The 18863-nt window shown below is 56.5% G+C and overlaps 4 protein-coding genes across 4 annotated transcripts; 2 read left to right on the top strand and 2 right to left on the bottom strand.

Annotated features, from left to right (window-relative positions):
• Window positions 1–1809: 1809 nt before the first annotated feature.
• BKA78DRAFT_318900 (phosphatidylserine decarboxylase-domain-containing protein) lies at window positions 1810–5845 on the top strand. Its single transcript, XM_066888817.1, has 5 exons — window positions 1810–2359; window positions 2440–3067; window positions 3119–4636; window positions 4685–5436; window positions 5485–5845. Exons 1-5 carry the CDS (start codon window positions 2111–2113, stop codon window positions 5647–5649), a joined length of 3312 nt encoding a protein of 1103 aa, XP_066742697.1. The 5' UTR covers window positions 1810–2110; the 3' UTR covers window positions 5650–5845.
• Window positions 5846–5969: 124 nt separating this feature from the next.
• Window positions 5970–8599, top strand: BKA78DRAFT_381164 (Mis12-Mtw1 protein family-domain-containing protein; the record flags this gene model as incomplete). Its single annotated transcript, XM_066892993.1, has 5 exons — window positions 5970–6644; window positions 6756–7397; window positions 7458–7619; window positions 7684–7849; window positions 7903–8599. Exons 1-5 carry the CDS (start codon window positions 6380–6382, stop codon window positions 8597–8599), a joined length of 1932 nt encoding a protein of 643 aa, XP_066742696.1. The 5' UTR covers window positions 5970–6379.
• A 2121-nt stretch (window positions 8600–10720) lies between these two features.
• BKA78DRAFT_354360 (signal recognition particle 9 kDa protein-domain-containing protein) lies at window positions 10721–11527 on the bottom strand (the record flags this gene model as incomplete). Its single annotated transcript, XM_066891719.1, has 3 exons — window positions 10721–10863; window positions 11007–11319; window positions 11456–11527. The coding sequence occupies 3 exons, from the start codon at window positions 11525–11527 to the stop codon at window positions 10721–10723; spliced, it is 528 nt and encodes a 175-aa protein (XP_066742695.1).
• Window positions 11528–14155: 2628 nt separating this feature from the next.
• BKA78DRAFT_318891 (high affinity glucose transporter) lies at window positions 14156–16493 on the bottom strand. Its single transcript, XM_066888815.1, has 4 exons — window positions 16116–16493; window positions 15427–16059; window positions 15038–15374; window positions 14156–14983 (listed from the first exon to the last, which is right to left on the bottom strand). The coding sequence occupies exons 1-4, from the start codon at window positions 16351–16353 to the stop codon at window positions 14584–14586; spliced, it is 1608 nt and encodes a 535-aa protein (XP_066742694.1). The 5' UTR covers window positions 16354–16493; the 3' UTR covers window positions 14156–14583.
• Window positions 16494–18863: the final 2370 nt, after the last annotated feature.

Here is an 18863-nt window from a genome sequence, read left to right as displayed (position 1 = left end):
TCCCCGCATTCCAGCTAGCTTTGCAGCACTCTTCTTTTCTTTTTCCTCGCCCGCATAACTGTTGGGACCTGGCACAGCTGAAGCGCGTGCAAGCAAGTAACAGAAGCAAGCATGGTAGTTACAGTAGCAACCCAATGCCTTCACTCGGATGATGATTGCCCAAGGCTCACCGTCGGAAACGGTTTGAGGCTGGTCTCAAACACCACCCAATGAGCGAATACGAGAGAGAGGGGACGGCTGGTTGAGACTTCACATAGACTTTCCCAACGCAAAGGAGAGTTTGCAGCGTTCCTGAGCAGCACCCGCACCCGCCTGCCGCCTTGGCCGCCGCGGGGGGGGGAAGGGGGGGAGCGTGATTCAGTGACCAATCAAGGCGGCTACCTTATTCAGCCGCCGGCATGAATGAAGGTGGTGGTTGTGCAACTTCTTGCTACTGCTTCGGTTGAAAAGGCGCATGCCTTGAGCTGACAAGGGCGGTATGTCAGTACAGAAAGAGACTGGTCGGCGAATCGGGCGCGAGCTCGCCGTCTCTTGCGGAATAATGGCTGTGGAACCATGTTTGAGGACCGAAGTCAGTCTCGACCTCGGCAGAAACTCGTCAGAAATGCAGGCGCGGTTGGACTTTGCGCGCGCGCGCGGGTCGGAAGGCCATGACGAAGCAACAACGTCTCCACCGGGTGTGCTCCACTTGATAGAGAAAATAGTTATCGATGGCAGCTTGTACAGAGGATGATGACGAGAGCATGCCGTGAGTTTTGACTTACATGTTGGAAAGAGACACAGAATGAAGAGTCTTGGCGGTGGCAGCCAACAGCGATGCGAAACACGGACAAAGGACTGTTGGCGTCGACGTCATCCCGCCAGAACAACAAACCACCTCGTGGACGGAGAGTGTAAGCGTCTTGGCGGGTGCGAGGTTGAGGCAAGCGCGCTGCGCCATGGCGGCGACCATGGAGTTTTGGCGCATCTGCCGCAGCCTTGTATAAGGAAGGGAAGGCGTCGGAGGATTTTTGACATGGCTGCGGATAACAACAGCATTGGACAGCATTGGACAGCATTGGACAGCATTGAAGTCTTGGGGGAGCAGAAAACCAGGCGAGAAGGCAAGGCGCTTCTTAGCCTCGGACTTGGCAGAAGCTTCGCCACGGCGTCCTGGCAAGAGTTGAAGATGTTGTTCTTGCGCGATTTTGGGGATCCTATATGTTAGTTGCATTCCAGCTGGCAGCGTCTCTCGGAGCGAATAAAGGATGCGATGCGGGTAGATATTGATTGGTGCTCAGGAATTGATTGACGCAAGTGGTCAGCGGCCATGAAACATCTCTCACACGTTGAGAAATGCTCGAGGGTTTCCTCGACAATATCCATGCAAGCACATCACCCCGGGCAGGCCAGCGGATCGGACGGAAAGGCGGAGAGAGAGTGGACTTGAGTGGAGCAGAAAGTACCGGCGGCGATGACGTGCAGCGACGAGGACGGGTAGGTGTTTTGGTTGGAGAACAAGCAAGCAGCAGGCATGCATCCCCGCGCGAAGTCTTGCAGCCTTTCAGTCCTTGTGGCCACCTTTTGTATATCTGCGCGGAAGTCGGATGCTGAGAGGCCGAAAAGGTGGTTCAAGTAGGTTGCTTCGCCGCAGATAACAATGGCTGTGCTGGCTGTGCTCGTACTCGTCGCTCGTGCTGACCACAAGTTGCGCCGGTGACGTCCCCAATTCTGGAAGGCCGTGGCTTTTTGGCTGTGATGGGACTGACGGCACTTGGAGAGGGACCCTTGCCAAGCGAATATCCCCCATCTGTCATTTGCCCCTGTTGGTCTGCTTCTACCGTATACAACACGACTCCCTCTCTTCTTCCTTAACATATCATTCTACTACTTCTTGCTGCATTCCACCCTCCTCCGACTCTGACACGGGAACTGGTGGCCGCATTCAAGCTCCTTGGTCCGGGCTTCCCGCACTTGGCTCGCACCACTGTCCTCTGACTCGTACCCCCGTCGCCAGCTCCCTGATCTAGATCCTCGATTGTCCCCTCTGCCATCACTGCATCTTGTCCTGTTGTACCTCGACAGCCTGCTGCTGGCTGCCGCCGCCCGCCCTCCGACTCTTCCCCTCACCATGGTCCACCTTTCCTCCCGACTCAGCCTCCCCAACCGACTTAAGAGCAGCGCTTCTCTACACCAGGCTTCTGCAAACAACGCTGCATCCATCCCCACTACGGAACAGCCGCAGCCGCAGTCCAGTCGCAGCACCAGCCCCAGACCCGCAATGTCCGGAGACGCCAAGAGCTCGAACCTCGTGCTGCGCGTCAAGGTCCTCAAAGGCCGCAATCTGGCTGCCAAAGATAAAGGCGGCACAAGCGATCCGGTGAGTGCTGCCTGCGTCTAGGGGGTGGCCCGCGCAACGGGAATGTTGTTGAAGCGCGTCGCTGACGAGCCCCTAAACAGTACCTGGTACTCACCCTCGGCGATGCCAAAGAGGCCACTCCCGCAATCGCAAAGACCCTCAACCCGGAATGGAATCAGACCTTCGACTTGCCCATCACGGGCTCCCAGAGCCTACTGCTTGAGGGCGTGTGCTGGGACAAGGACCGCTTCAGCAAGGACTACATGGGCGAATTCGACGTCGCCCTCGAGGATATTCTTTCTGCTGGCCTGAATCTACAGGAACCCAGATGGTTTGCACTCGAAAGTAGGAGAAGCGGCCGGAAGAGTAGTCACGTCACTGGTGAAGTGCTGCTTCAGTTTCAAGTTCTAGACCTCGCACACCCCTCGGCTACACCCGAACAACTGCAGCAGAAGCTGATGGGCATGCTGGGATTCTCGTCCGACGAAGACGAAGACTTGGAGCGCTTGAGCAGCGGAGAGTTGGACGACGACTCCGAGGACGAGTCCGACGAGACCGACGACTCGAAGAAATCGGAAAAGAAGGAAAAGAAGAAGAGGCGCCTGCGGATGGCGAAGCTACGGAGAAAGGCCAAACAGCGCTCGTACGAGTTCAATGGCAACTCTGACATTGCCGGCGTTCTCTTCCTCGAGATTCAAAAGATTACAGACCTCCCTCCCGAGAAGAACAGTAAGTGTTGTCGCTTCAATCGCGACCAATTCGTCGTCTGACTGTCATCAGTGACCCGTACCGGCTTCGACATGGACCCTTTTGTCGTCACTTCGCTTGGAAAGCGAACGTACCGTACTCGCGCGATCCGTCACAACTTGAACCCCATCTTTGACGAGAAGCTCGTGTTCCAGGTCATGAAGCACGAGACCAAGTTCTCGCTCAATTTTCAAGTCGTCGACAAGGACAAGCTCTCAAATCACGATTACGTTGGCGCCGCAAATTTCCCGCTCGATAACTGCACGTCTGTCGCCCCTGAGGCTGATCCGGTTACGGGTTTGTACAAACTGCCGGAGCCTCAGGAAGCCACCGCGGCAGTCTCCACACAGGAAGGTCCGAAAAAGTCTCGATTCAGATTACCCTTGTCTAGATCCTCGTCAGCGGCAAGTTTGCAGCGCGCCGGCAAGCCGCCTCTAAAGAAAGAGAGTTCTTATACTTCATTATCATCAAGTCTCAATGGCTCCGAAACACGACCACAAGTGGATGCTCCTACAAGCGCCTCTTCTGGAAGCCCACCCACCAGCACTCCAAACCGAAGTCAGAAGGATATCCCTGCAATCAACGTCGACTCCTCGCCATCACAGGGAACGCCCGGACAGGAAGAGGACGACGGCTTCCGGTTCTTCACGATACCCCTGGAACTGAAGAAAGGTGACCGCTGGGAGGGAAAGCACTCGCCGAAACTGTACATTAGGGCCAAGTACATGCCATACCGGGCCTTGAGGCAGCAGTTTTGGCGCGCTATGCTCAGGCATTACGACGCGGACGACAGTGGCCGGATCGACAAGATTGAGCTCAGTACGATGCTGGACACCCTGGGCTCCACTCTGCACGACGCTACGATTGACAGTTTCTTTGAACGTTTTGCCGAAGAAAACAACGGGGAGTTGGAATTGACCTTTGACCAGGCAGTGATTTGCCTTGAGGATCAAATTCAACAGTCGCAGGAGCGTGCGGCCAGAAGACGGGGCCAACTGACTCCAACTCATGCATCATCTGTTGGCCAACATTCAGACCCTCCAACGCCGTCTCTGTCGTCTAGCTCTGGGACTCCGCTCAATAATCTGTCCCACACGTCCGTGATTCCGACTATTGAACAAGAGCCCATGGGACAAGAGGGCGAGGAGGGATATTTCCTCGACAAGGACGACCTCGCCGACGAAAAGGACGAGGAACACGTCGTCGAGATTCGAGAATGTCCCATCTGCCACCAGCCGCGCTTGAACAAGAGGACTGAGGCTGATATTATTACACACGTCGCAACATGCGCCAGTCAGGACTGGAGACAGGTCAACAACATCGTTATGGCAGGCTTTGTCACCTCCAGCCAGGCACAGCGCAAGTGGTACTCCAAGGTCATTACTAAGGTCTCGTATGGCGGCTACAAGCTTGGTGCCAATTCGGCAAACATTCTTGTCCAGGATCGCATTACCGGCCAGATCAACGAAGAGCGCATGAGTGTGTACGTTAGACTTGGCATTCGTTTGCTATACAAGGGTCTGAAGAGGGGGGAGATGGAGGGCAAAAAAGGTAGGATTCTCGTTCTCACCAGACGCACTCACGCTAACGGTTTTTCAGCACGCAAGCTTCTCAAATCCCTGAGCATCAAGCAGGGCAAAAAGTACGATGATCCCGCTTCCGTCGCAGAGATTCCTGGTTTCATTGCTTTCCATCAACTGGACATGTCCGAAGTCTTGCTGCCTATTGAGGAGTTCAAGACTTTCAACGAGTTCTTTTACCGTGCCCTCAAGCCGGAGGCGCGACCATGCTCTGCTCCGGACGACCCGCAAATCATCACCTCACCAGCAGACTGCCGAAGCGTCGTTTTCAACCAGCTGAAGCGCGCACAAGAGGTTTGGGTCAAGGGTCGTGGCTTTACCGTTGAGCGCCTGCTCGGCAAGGCGTACCCAGAAGACGTCTCCAGGTTTGAAGGCGGTGCCCTTGGAATCTTCCGGTTGGCGCCTCAGGACTACCACAGATTCCACATCCCAGTCGACGGTATCATGGGTGAGCCCAAGACCATCGAAGGAGAGTACTACACGGTCAACCCAATGGCCATTCGTTCTGCTCTCGATGTCTATGGCGAGAACGTGAGGATCTGCGTTCCCATTGACTCTGTTTGCCATGGTAGGGTCATGGTTATTTGTGTTGGCGCCATGATGGTTGGTAGTACCGTCATCACCCGCGAACCTGGAGAAAAGGTGTCGAGGGCTGAGGAGCTGGGCTATTTCAAGTTTGGAGGTAGCACAATTCTCCTGCTTTTCGAGCCAGGTGTGATGGAGTGGGACGATGATTTGGTCGAAAATTCGAATGGCGCCCTCGAGACATTGGTAAGTTATTTCCTTTACAAATTCTGGCCAGTTGCTAATTCGTCATAGATTCGCGTTGGCATGTCCGTAGGCCACAGCATTGGTCGTGCGCCGCACACCCCAGACATGCGCAAGGTCAACCCCACGTCCGATGAGAAGCAGGATGCGAAGAGGCGCATCGAAGGCAACCTGGCACCACAAATGGACCTTCCATCTGGCCATGACCTCAAGTAGGCAGTCGAGTCATGAGCGATGGATAACGATGAGATGACTGCTTGCGCTTTGAGCGGCTGGAGGATTTGATTGAGCGGAATTCACCCTTTTTGAGTATTAGACTACATACATTAGCCGAGACAGACGACGACTTGGGGAGTAGAGGTCCAATGCTGGCCGCTCCATGTACAAATTCAAACATGACTTTTTGGTTCGATTGCGTGTGGAGATGTTGCAGAGCGGAGACTGCGGAATTACCGCATTGGGGCCGATCACGTGCCGGTTGTTTTGATTTTCCGCTTCTTGGCGGGGTGCGCATGGAAGCCGGTCAACACCAAAGGCCCGATATCGACTTCCCTGACAGCGCATACCGCGTCCGCACCACGCCTAATCGCCCGACGACCTCTATCCATTAGCTGCGGGCACGCAATCATTATCTCCAACGCGTCATCCTACGCTCGGTCGCCCCAGGACCCGCCCGCATCGCCAAAAACACGCGTCAAGGACAGCTCCGGTGCTTGCGCATTGCATCTAGAGCTTTGCATAAACCCAGCTACAACAGGGCGAGACGGCCGCCCATCGAACCCTGCGTACTGGACCTTGACCTTCTGGCTTGCCATAGCCACCGACTCTCCTTGCGCCGCCGCGGGCAGCTCGTGCCTGCCGACCAACATCTCCATCGACGACGCAATCCCCGACGCTCCCTCCGCCTAAGCGCGCAGTCTGTCCCTTCGAGCGACGCGCCGCGTCCATGACTGCGCTCGTTGTGCGCACGCCCTTGCAGTCCTTGAGCATGACGTCGACCCAGCGCACGGCGGGGCGAAGACGCAGCGCGCGTCTGGCATTCCAGGATGATGAACCGGTGGTGGTGCCTGCTGTGAAAAAGGCCAAGACGGGTTCGAGTGGGGCTGGGAAGGCAAATGACGCAGAGGGAGTTAATGGCGTCAATGGGACGGGAAATAAGGCAGACAAGGGGAAAGCTGGAGGAGCGGCGAAAGGAAGATCGGCCAAGAGTGGTGAGTGGATTTTTGCACCTGGGACATGATGTTGGATTTGGAGATTGGGGAACAATGCAGAGATGCGCCGAGGGTTGGTATGTTGGACAGTTGCTGACGCATCGCCAGCAGCATCCTACGAAGAGGATGACGATGGCTTCACGTTCTCTAGAGGGCGCTCACGAAAAACGGCAAAAAAGCCAACGACCGCACCCGTTCAAGAAGAGCCTGAGCCGGAGCCGGAGCCAGCACCCGCCCCACCGAAAGTCACCAAACCTGCCAAAGCTGCACCGACGAAGCCTACGAAGCCTGCCCCGAGCGAACCTGCGAAGAAACCCAAGACCACGAAAAAGTCGCTGGCCGCGATTGCACCAGCAGTCGCGGACGAGATTGAGCCAGGTCCCAAGAGACGGAGGTCGGCGAGGTTATCTGGCGACCACGTCCCTCAAAGTCAAGCTCCAGCAGCCGTCGCAACACCGGCAGCAGAAAAGCCCAAGCGGACTCGCAAGTCAATCGCAGAGAAGGAGACGCGAACGCCCAAAGGCCGCGCTGAAGAGGACGAAGGGTTGGCTCTCGTGGGTCCCAACGGCGCGCAACCTCAATCAGATCAGCCCAGCCGCGAAGGCACCAAGATTGCGCTACCGTTTGCCGACACACCCATAATCAAGCGTAATAAAGAGTTGCGGAAAGGTGGAGGTTCGGGACACAGGCGGAGCAGTACAGGTCTACGTGGTAGGCGCGCCAGCTCTCTTATTGACAGCGGCACTTCGAACGGTGAGAATCGCGGCCCCGGCGGAAGAAAACCTCAATCACTAGATGCTGATGATGACGCAGCTGTGCCGCATGCCGAGGTGGCTACGGAGGAGTTTTACAAGCTCATCGAGGACAGTTTACCTGAGCCTCGACGGATGAAGCAATTGCTGGTATGGTGCGGAACGCGAGCTTTGCCAGAGAAGCCAAGCGGCGATGTACCAGACTCGAGTGCCATCATGGCTGGTAAGTGGCTTGGCGCGTTGATTGCGGGCGGAGCGGGCCGCAGAGGCTAATTCGGGGGTTACAGCACGTGCAATACAACAAGAGCTTCTTCAAGACTTTGCAAGCAAGTCGGAAATGTCGAATTGGTTTGACCGAGAAGATGTCGAGCCCACCACCGTTGTCAAGAAGCCAAATCCGCGAAACGTGGACAATGCAAAAAGGCTCGAGGAGCTGGAAGCTGAGGTCAAGCGGTAAGTCGAGCAGCGGCCAGACAGGATGGCGTGAATGTTGACAGATTAAACAGACTGGAAGAAGAGAAGAAGTCGTGGGAGAAGCTTCTCAAGAAACCGGAAGCGCTCTCGTCGGGAGATGCAGAGGCATTACCAGATGCGCCTCCAGCAGATCCCGCATCAGCCACCAGTCTCGACACCATTAATGCAGCGCTTCTTGATCCAGAGCAAGCAAAGATACTCGAACAGCTCAGGGGCCTTACTCTGAACCTCGGACCCGCTACCACCTCGACAGCATCATCCTCGAAACCCACCGACACATCCGACCCATCAACCTCAAAACCAGAATCATCAGACGAACCTCCCAAGGCCGCATCAGGAGCGCCCGACGCCGACCCATCCACGATCTCACAAGATCCCGCAGCAGCAGCACCCGCCCCGACCGCTGTTCCCTCGCAACAACGACAATCCGACATTCACACCCGCCTCCAAACCATCACAACCTCCCTGCCCGCCCAAACCGACCTCTTCGCCGACGGCGTCCACAAGCTCGCCCAGTACCGCGCCGCAGCCGACCGCGTCGCCGACGCCGTCCTGGCGTCCGCCGCACAGCGCCTCGAGCAGCGCGACAAGGAGGCCCGCGAGCGCGCTGGCACGACCAATGTCGGCAGCTTCGACGTGCTCCGCGGCTTGGCGGGCGTGCTGAGCGGCGGTGCGAGCGGTGCCGGGGAAGGCGCCGATGGCGATGCGGCGGGTGAGAGGAGGCGGTGAGGAGACGATGTGACGAGATAGGACACAGACAGACGTTTATCTGGAGATTGGTCAAGCTGGCCTTGTTTTTGCACGCCACGATACCTTTGGGTGGAGCAGCTGCGTCGCATCATCATCATCGGTTTGCCTGTTGCAACTTCGCTTTGTACATACACCACCGGCCCAACCAACCCTACCCACGAAGGCCGGGAACCAAAAGTCCAACCACGCCGTGGACATGAAGGGGACGACGGACGAGAGCGAGACGTCGGGTTCTCCACAGCAAACGAGATGGCGACGAGCATGGTGGACCTCCCGGCCACTCGCCTCGAACCAGCCAACCTACCATTCCACACGCAACGTGGAAGACAGGAGGAGGTTCTGTTTGCAGAGCACGACGGTACACCCATGTAACTTGCAGCATTTAAATGGCCGAAAGCGACGGGGAGGCGTGGGTTGGGACAGCATGTAGCCGAGCAAGCCGCAGCAGCAATTGTACGGCGCTGGGCTGGCTGTAAAGGGGATGATGGGGACGAGGGGGAGGGAGGGAGGGATAGGGAGAGGGACAGGAGGCACCAAGATACCTATCCAGAATGAGATCCAAATAGGAAAAGGAAAGGCTCTCTCTCTCTCTCTCTCTCTCTCTGGTCGGAGTGTGGAGTCTTCTCGAGTCGAACAGATGCCTACATACGGAAGCCATGGACGTACGTGCATGATGTGTGAACATGTCCTCCTCCTTTTTCGTGTGCTGGTCTGTCTGGCTGGCTTGACCAAACTAACTACCGCGAGTTCCTCAACATGCTCGTTCGTCTTCTGTAGTAGTACGAGTCTTTGCATGGTCGATCTGATGACCAGAAAAGAGGACATATCTCTTAACTGAAGCGGGGGGCATGGACTGTGCCCAAGTCACTCAGACCTCAGTCGGCATTCACCCAACACGTGCATTCAGCGCTCGCTGCTACCAACGCAACAATCACTCGCGCCCTCGTTGCCTTCAATTGCACTGACGGGATGTTTTGGGCAGTAGATAGGGCGTGGTGGGCACTTGTGCCTGGTTTGTTTGACAACACCCTCTACCTGGCATGGGAGGAGGCTCTTGTGGAGATAGCTGGTGACGAATGCGTCTTGCAAGCTCTGATTTTTGTACGACAGAGAGGGAAGAGTGACTGTGGGCAATCTTGAGGAGAGTTTAGAAACAGCAAAAGTTTTTTTTTTTTTTTTTTTCAGCCAAAGTACTACCAACGGACCTCTTGTCGCAGTATATATACCCCAACTCGGAAAGCAGAGCAATGACTGCAATGCATCGTTGACTTGTCGATGAGTGATTGCCAAGAGAACAGATGCTGAGTGCTTTAAGTTGGCGAGTCGCGCATCATTACCAGGCGACTTTGGCGACTGGTTGCGTTGCTTCCAACCCTGATTAATATATGGTCCACATTCGTCTCTAGAGTTGTTGTTGTCTCCCGATGTAAGAGTTGGCGTTTCACTCAAAGAGTGATCTTAGAGGAACAGTAGCAGCACCGGAATCAGAGCGATTCAACGCAACTAGAGCTTCAATTTTGCAATGTAGTCGGCGCTGGCACTTGCCCATGGCTGGTAACGCATTTGGTGTCGATGCTGCGTTCGTGAGATATGGATGTTCTTGATTTTTTTTGCATCTTATTTCCTGTCGTCTCTATGTCTTTGGTGTCGTACAATGGATGACGCAGAAAGCTTTCCTTGATTTTCCCAGCCATCTGGTGTCTTTAAGAGCGACATGGCCTCGTGAGCCAGCATGAACGAATGCCTTTTTTCTGACTTCTGGCAATGGGAAAGGCCGCGTGTGTCTGCAATGATGGGTATAGAGCTGGTAGTTTTCCCGAATCCGGCCACCAAAGGCGCCGAATTCTGGTCGAGATATGAAGCCGGCGACGCTCCCACGCTGGCTGATTCGTTCGCTTTCGCTTCCACATCCATCCTGACTCCAGCGAGTCTGCCTCTCATTCCTCTGCGGTCTCCAACCAATAGCATGGAGGAGATTGTCCGCCATACGCGCCCTTCTCTTCCAGCAAAAACCCTCCCTCTTTTTGTGCCCCATCGTCCGTATCTTTTTCCCAGCCCTGAAGCCCATTTCCTCTTGAATAGTCCGCAGCGGTATGCACCTCATTTCTTGCCCTTCTTCTTTTTCTTTCCGCCGCCGCCGCCTTGCGCCGGTTTGGAGTCGGTCTTGGGCGCTGCTTCCAGGTTCGGTGTGTTCGTACCGGTGCCTTGTTCACCGGCAATGGGGGCGTCGAGCATGGCGACGTCTGAGAGATGTTTGTCAGCCAATGCACCAGTGAAGAAGACACCGTCCAGATTTGCGCTCGCGCTCGCGCTCCGAAAAGATATATAATGACACCCGCCCAATGCGATTGACAGCACCGCAGGTACTCAGGAGGCCAAGACTCACCTTCAGGCTTGTCCGGCAACGCAGCCATGGTCCTCGCCAACTTCTCCAAACTAGCCACCAGCCGACCAACCTCGGCGGCCTTGTTCGTCTTGTACTTCAAACAGACACCACTCGCCGGGTCGTACGTCTTGATGATCAAGACGCCCTTTGGGCGGTCCGGCTGCGCGGGCTGTTGCCTGCGGTCCTGGGTCTCGGCAGCGGCGTCGCCGTTCTGGCCACTGCTCGTCGCCTTTTCGGCCGCCTTGTCTTTGCGTTTGAGTTGCTTCTGTTCGTGTCGCTGCAGGATGGAATACTTGGTTACGATGCGAGCCTGCTGTACATGGTTAGTCGGTGTGTGGACGCTCCCTCTGAGAACATGTATGCTGCGAGCAGTGAGAGCAATGAGAGACGGTGGGCTGGCTTCTTTTGCGAGCCCGCTTGGTCCTCCCGCCAGTGTGGTGCTTGCGTACGGTTGTTGGGCGCGCCTTGAGCAGCAGCGCGGACTGCTCGAGCCATTCGGCCGAGCTCTCGAAGAACGGCATTTGTGAGAGAGGTGTTGAAAGTGGACAAGCGGCGTCGAGTTGTGTGGTGGAGCTCGAGCGAGCTTGGATGATGTGTTTGGCGTGGAGGGACCAGGTGGTTTGCGGGGGACCGAAACGCGGCGATGCGTCGGAGATGGCTTCGTCGTGCTTTCCATTCTCGCTTCCATCACTTTCTACTCAGCATCTTCTTCAACCTCCCCCTTGTTGCATTTTGAGCATTGAGTTTTTCGTATTTGCGTATATCGACCATCTACACGATCGTCGAAGGAGCTGACTACTCGACAAGATCGCTCTGAAGCCTCAATCACGCCGGTTGTGGATTCTGGTTCTGTGCTGCCCGCGAACCCGCCCGCTCTCCTCATTTCGAAGTCCAGAATCCAGTATTGAGCATTCGCATATGAATCATCAACAAACCGATGCTTTTGGCTCGCTTCGCCACGGGTTTCCTCGGCTGCGCGTCCCCGAATGGCACCAGCATGGACCAAGTCCTCCATCTCAGTTTCCAGCGCTTCTTCTTGGATTGAAAGACCGATCTCTGCATCAAAACAATCGCTTCCATTCAAACGATTGATCTCGGCTCGGCCGTATTTATCTTTGTTGCTTCGGATTTCCATCGACTGTATTCGATCGTTTCATCGACAGCCGGTCGTTGACCCAGCCCATGGCGCAGCGTTGAACTTACCACTATCCTTCTCCCACACAGGAGCAACTCCATTCAAAATATACAGCAATGTTCCAAATATCTGCTGCGCCACTGTCCCACCAAACCAGGAACCTCCTCGTGCAAGCGGTACGTATCGCGGCACTCAGTGGCTAGAGAAGCGAGAGAGCGGCTGGCTAGCCACCGGGCAGGTAGGCATATGGCTAGTTACCTCCTACTCCTTACTCGGGCGAAGAGCGGGCGAGGCGGGGTGGCTCACACCCATAAATACATGCATAAAATAAACGTCTGGTTTAAACTTGCATACACGAGGACAGCTCCTGCCGTCTTTGTTGTTTGGTCTGCTTCCCTACTCCAGAGTTCCCTACCTTCAATCGTAGTGGCACCGGCAAGCCTCAAAGTGGCTTATTTGTGCAAAAGGCAGATACACCGACAGCGGAATGGAGCGCAAACCTCGCGCAGATTTCTCAACAACAGGCGGTAAGCGCTTGAAGCAACCAGCAGCGCCAGCGCCAGCGCGAACCCGCAGACGCGTTAGCCTACCCGTCCATCCATCACTTAGTCAACCCGCCAAGGCCGGGGACGCGGGACAGGGAGCCAGGTAGGCGGAAGTCGTTCAAAAAAAAAGAGGAGGAGGGGAACGGGAGCGGAGGTGCCACAGAGGTGTCTCTTTCTGACTGGCCAACCTTAACCGCGGTCCAGCCCAGCCAGCAGCCAGCAGTCAGTCGCAAAAAAGGAAAAAACGCAAAAAGTTTGTTCCAACGTCAAAGCTGTTGATGCCACCCCGTTCTGCGACGCTAGCTACCGACGAGGAATGGTTTCGCGTTCGTTGCTGCACCCTGTCGACTGGCTGGCTAGCCGACTGAGGCAGCTGCGAATGTGCTAATTTTGAAAATGTTGTCTTTAGCGGCTTGGTGGGTTCAATGCCTGCCAGCCACCGTTGAGTTCTCCGCTACACCGTCGGCGAGTGGGCGATGGCGAGGTTGAGGTGATGGTCTTGCAATGAGGGAGTTGGTCCCCTGAAAGAATGGCGGTTGTGCATCGCACGACGAAAAGATGGCCCAGACCATTTCTACACCTCTCCACCAAAACATGAAAAGACCCGAACGCCAGCGCGGCAAGACGGGAGGAGCAGCACATCGACATATCCCAGCGGGCAGTCCACCTCACCGTCTCCATCCATCTCCCTGCCCTGCCCTGCACGCGCTACTGCGTCTGCAGTCTCCACATCCTGCACGCTTTAGAGCACACGAAGAACCCTTCCGTCGACCTCGCATCTAGTAGGTAGCTGGGGTCGCGGCCATGTCTCCAGTAGTCGCCCGTCTCTCGCCCGGCCGTCGCCAAACCTTCCCTTCTCCCCCAAACGACCCTCCCTGCCGAAACAAAGTGCCTTTCTGCCTGTCTGCCTGCCTGCCTGCCTGGACAACCGCCGCTGTGCTATTATTCTGCGCTGGGCTACCTGGCTAGCTCTCGTACCGCAGAGACCAAACCGCTCTGCTCCGCTTTGCGCTTCTCCTCGAGTAGTCCCCATAATAGCCCCGGGCACCACCCATGCCAACCGGTCCAACCGCGCTAAGCGGCAAGCGGAAGGCGAGTGAGTCGTCGATACCCCTATCCTGTCGTGCTTAGAAAGGAGGGGCGGAGGCGGACAGAAACCGAGACAGGCGGACAGGCGGACAGGCGGACAGGCGGACAGAACGGATGAGCCGCAGTAGTTTCGACTCGCCTAGCCCATGGTTTGCAGTAGTTTCTGTTTGGCGGCACCGGCGCTGGCGCTGGCGGCGGGAGCTATGTCTCTAGCTGCGTTTTACCTTGTGCGACCGACAGACATTTTTTTTTTCGCGCTTTTGCGCGTGTAATTTTTTTGTGTTCCCCGTGGTCAGGTAGGTACGCGACGGGAGCGTGCTCTGCTCTTGTTGCACGGCGGGCGTACTGGGTCGGCCACCACAGCAGTAGTGTGCTGATACGACAGGAGAGAGTGAAAACAGCGCATGCAAACGAGACGCCGCTTGTGCAGATTGTGAGAAATGGCGATGGACAGTCAGTTTGATTGATTGATTTGATTGAATTTATGATTAGGGGCGGCTAGCAGCTGTGCAAAGCCAGGTTATTTACGGCGAGTCGTGGTACTCATACAAAGTTTGCGGCTGCCTGGCAGGAGGCAGAGCCAGCAGAAACATGACCATCGTAGATGCGGGAGGCGGCAGTTGCCAGTGCAAAGAGCAAGCAGAAGAGCAAGAAACTATTGGTTTGGATATCTTGTCGTCTCCCCAATGCCTTCCCATGAAACTACCCCAAGTAGTTGAGTTGCAGCGCCATGATTTGGAAGTTTGAACGCAAGAAAAAGAAAAGAATACCTACTCCACCTTCGCCTTGCTAGCAAGCAAAAGACGAATTACACCTTGGTCGCCTCCTCGAGCCTCTCCGGGCTGTGCTCGTCGCTGACCTTCTCGGCAGCAGAAATCTCGCCGTGCTCCAGAGCTGTCGCGCGGCCGAGACTCTGTTGCGTCTTCCAGGCGGGAATGCCAATGTACTTGATGCCATTGACCTCGTCGGTGAAGATGGCCTCAATCTCTTCCAGAGGCTTGCCAGCCGTCTCGGGGAACATGAAGAAGACGTGGAAGAACATGGCCGCGCAGAAGACGGCGAAGATAAGGTACGTCTTCCACTTGATGTTGACAAACGCGGGGGGAACGAAGTAGGCGAGAGCAAAGTTGAAGATCCAGTTGGCGGAGGTGGCGAGGGCGACGGCCTTGCCACGGACGCGGAGAGGGAACAACTCAGGCGGGTAGATCCTAAAAGTCTGTCAGTACCTCGCAGCATTGGAACTTGGCAATGTTTGAACTTACCATGAGACGGGACCCCAGGTAGGCGCGTAGGATGCGACGAAAAGGTAGGAGCAGGCGATAATGCCCTTGGACGCGGCACCTCTGACTTCCCATGAGGCCTCCTTGATTCCGTTGACACCACCTGGAGGAGCGGGGTGGCCGTAGCTGGCGAGAATGCCGGCGTTGGCAAACAGCCAGGTCATCATGAGAGCGGCACCGATGAGCAGGGTAGGGCGGCGACCCCAGCGGTCGACGTAGAGCAGAGCGGGAATGGTCATGACCACGTTGATGACGTACTGAATGGAGGACGAGACGAGCAGGGTGTCGTCAAGGCCAGCCATGGTGAAGACGTAGGAAACTGCCCAATTTATTAGCAACATGTTGCGAACCAGGAGTGGGGATCAACTTACTGTAGTACATCATGACGTTCATACCAGTCAGCTGCGACCAGACCTGGGTCATGATACCAATGTGGGTGCGGTTGATCATCTGGGGCTTGAGCAGCTCCCAGTAGGTGACATCGGCGTTGTTGCGCTCCCACTCGACGGTCTGCTTGATTTCCTCAAACTCGGAGATGACGAAGCGGCTGTTGGGGTCGCCCTTTCCGTGGACCAGGGTGAGGACGCTGCGGCACTCCTCCCAGCGGTCCTTGCGTGCAAGCCAACGAGGAGACTCGGGAAGGAAGATCATGCCAATGAAGAGGAGAATGGCCGGAATCGACTGAAGTGCCCACGGGATGCGGAAGGCGGCAGTGCCACTGACGAACGAGGTTCCGTAGGAAATGTAAAACATGATGAGGATACCCCAGGTGATGGCCCATTGTTGCGAACCGACGACGCGACCACGCTTGCTGGGAGGGGCGAGCTCAGAGATGTAGACGGGGACTTGAGCAGAGCAGATGCCGACACAGAGACCGTTGATGAAGCGGCTGAGGACGAGCATGCCAATGTTTTGAGAAGCGGCCATGAGAATGCAGCCTACACACCAGATCATGGTACCGATCATGATGGCCTTTTTGCGGCCGAGGTTGTCAGAGAGGAAACCTGGAGAGTTGGGATTAGCTCACGGCGCATTTCGTGTGGTGGAGAGGTGAAAGTACCGGAGATGATGGCGCCAAGGTAAGAACCACCAGGCATAGCGGCGGTGATACCACCTTGAACGTCGGAATTGGGACCAGCACATTTGCCGTCGTCGGTGATGCCGCCCTGATTGAAGTAGCAGAGGTACTGCTGGGTGGAGATGATGGCCGACATGGACGAAATGTCGAAACCAAACAGACCACCGCCGACGACGGCGATGGCCGTGATGAAGTAGATGTTGCTGATGTAGTAAGGCATGACGGGCAGCCGTTGGGAATTGATTGCTCAATTGTAGCCCCGAAGATGTTGTCGATGGTTAGGGTCGGGGACGGCAGAGTCACAAAGAAGAGCGGTAGGGTAGAGGGGACGAGGGGATTTAAAAGGAAGTTCGACGGCAGCCATGAAAGGATTGGCCGCCGGCATTCTGTAACCGTCGCTGGGCAAAATGGGTCCTCACATGACGAGTCAGCGTATCCTAGGACCTTGCCCCCACCCCCCAGATTTGGTCTCGTCGCTTTCGGCTGGGGCTAGGACACTACCCTAGTTGCGCGGAGAAAGCTGGGGTCCTCCCGACCAACGACCAACACCACCCACAGGACCACGCGAGGCCCGCCCACCGACTTTAGCCAGAGGCACCGCACCGCTCCGACTGCAGACTTTTCCAAACCTCATTCCCGCTTTCGCACCATCCTCCGCCCAAAGCCCCAATCACCGCCGTCAGAGGCGCCGCCGCACAGGGCGCCGCGGCCGCCGCGTCTAAGAGATCCTTCGTGCCACCCTCCAGTTCCAACAAAGAGAAACACGACATGACATGCCGTGGCTCCGGGGATGCTTGCCCGTCAGCTGCCCGTCCGCGTTCGTGCCATGCTGCTGGTGCTGCTGTTGTCACTAACCACTACAGGAGAAGTTGTGACAGAGGCTCGGAACCTCTTCCCCGTGGGGAACGCAGCCCAACGCAGCCCTGCTGTCGCGCGACCACGTCCAAGACCCAGATAGCCCACGATGAAGACTTTTGCGGCGTCACTGGCAAAAAGTAGCGCGTCCGGCAGCCGGATAGCCAAGAGCCGACGTTGCATGGCTCGCACTCATGTCGAAAGAAGTAGATCGGAACGCTCACGAGTCGACTCGGCGCCCCCGTTCGACGCCGCAGCCCAGCATGAGCGCCACCACGCACCTAATTCGCCTGCAGTGCGTCCAAGTCCGATGGAAGCTTTCTTTTTCCACACATGGCAGTCCCGATGAATGGCCATTGTGGAATGCCTCGAGTCAGCTCAGCTGGGCCCTGACGTCCAATCACAGCCCCTGCCTTTGCCGACACATCAGAGGACAAGGCACGTCAGCTGTCAGGTGCCTCTCAAACTTTGGCCAGCTGCGGCGCGTTCCAATGCTCTGCCCGAATGCTACAACCTGTCGCTGCGGCTGAGCTGAGCATCTTTGGAAAAAGTCCGCAACCGACCATTGATGCAACGTCGTCGGCCTGCGTCGGTCTTGGTTGCACCGAGGTTCGACACGAGCGAGTCGGGCTACGGGCATCAGAACCTCGTCACGGCGTCTCCACGGCCACAGTGGAGAATTGACCATGCAACGGTGGATCCAGCGGCATTTGCCTCGACCTCGACCGCATTCCACCGGATCCTGCAGCAACCGAGAGTCCAATTGCCGGCCTTGCAATGGCAGCGTGTGGACATGCAGGTCAGCACGACTTTTCCAGGCGTGGAAGCTGCCCCGTTTGCGGCGAGGAGGCCGTTTTCACCGACTTGGCGGCCGTCCTGTCGAGCCGCCCTACCCCAGATTTCGCCCCTCGCTTAGCGCCTCCACGGGGCCCCGCTGTCCATCACCACACCACCTCACCAAACACCAACACCACAAACACGACACCTACCGCCCTCCACTGCATCCAGCCATTGCGCCAGCCTTCAATAATTCCTCCATACACAGTCGACTCACAAGTTGCAGCCCCTTTTCTCCTCATCGCCCCTCTCAGCGAAACAAAACACTTGACTATGCGCTCCATCATCCCTGAAGTGCGACTGCTCCTGTGACGTTCAGTCGTTCCGTTTCATCCAAATTTCTGCGGCGATCCCCTTGACACGCGAACCGGGTATCGCTCCCGAATGCTGGGCGCGCTGCCGTGGTAGTGACCACCAGCCACGATGCCCCTTGCTGCTGCGCTCGTCCAGCCGCAAGGCTTCAGATGGCCTCGGGAACGGCAGTGTCTCCGACATGTCAACACGCTACGCGTTGGCATTGCTTGCAGCCAGTCCTCTCCGCAAACCGTTGGCCGCGCCTCATCATTGGCATTGCTTGTGTCGAGCAGCTGCATGACATTCCACATCCTGACAACCGCGTGACTGGGTAAGCCAAGGCCCCATCCACGTGTTGGATGGATGACCAACTTAATCTTCATCACTTGCGGCCTGAGGCGCTAGACTGCGCTAATGACACATTCTCCCGTTGCCTCGTTGCAGTGTCCATGGAGCACGCTTCGATCGCGATATGTGACCATGACTTCGCAGCGCTCAAATCCCCACCGCCTGAAAACAAGAACCAGCCAAGTCCTGGCACAACGTCGCATCCCAGCCTCAGATCAAGATCCAGGCCCACTCGGACCGCCATGGGTGTCAGTTTACCTGTCGGTCGGGAGAGCCAGGCTGCGACAGGGACCAAACGGCCGGCCGGCGTCTCCGCCCGGCACAATGCGGCTCTCTTATCCCACCTCGATGGCCCGGATCGCTGCAGGCTTTACTGCACCCCGGGTCTGGCTCCGC

Source organism: Phyllosticta capitalensis, assembly GCF_038381095.1.
Source record: "Phyllosticta capitalensis strain CBS 128856 chromosome Unknown BKA78scaffold_7, whole genome shotgun sequence".
NCBI lineage: Eukaryota > Fungi > Ascomycota > Dothideomycetes > Botryosphaeriales > Phyllostictaceae > Phyllosticta > Phyllosticta capitalensis.
The sequence above is the reverse complement of the archived record's forward strand: the minus strand, read 5'-3'. Positions and strand labels throughout refer to the sequence as shown.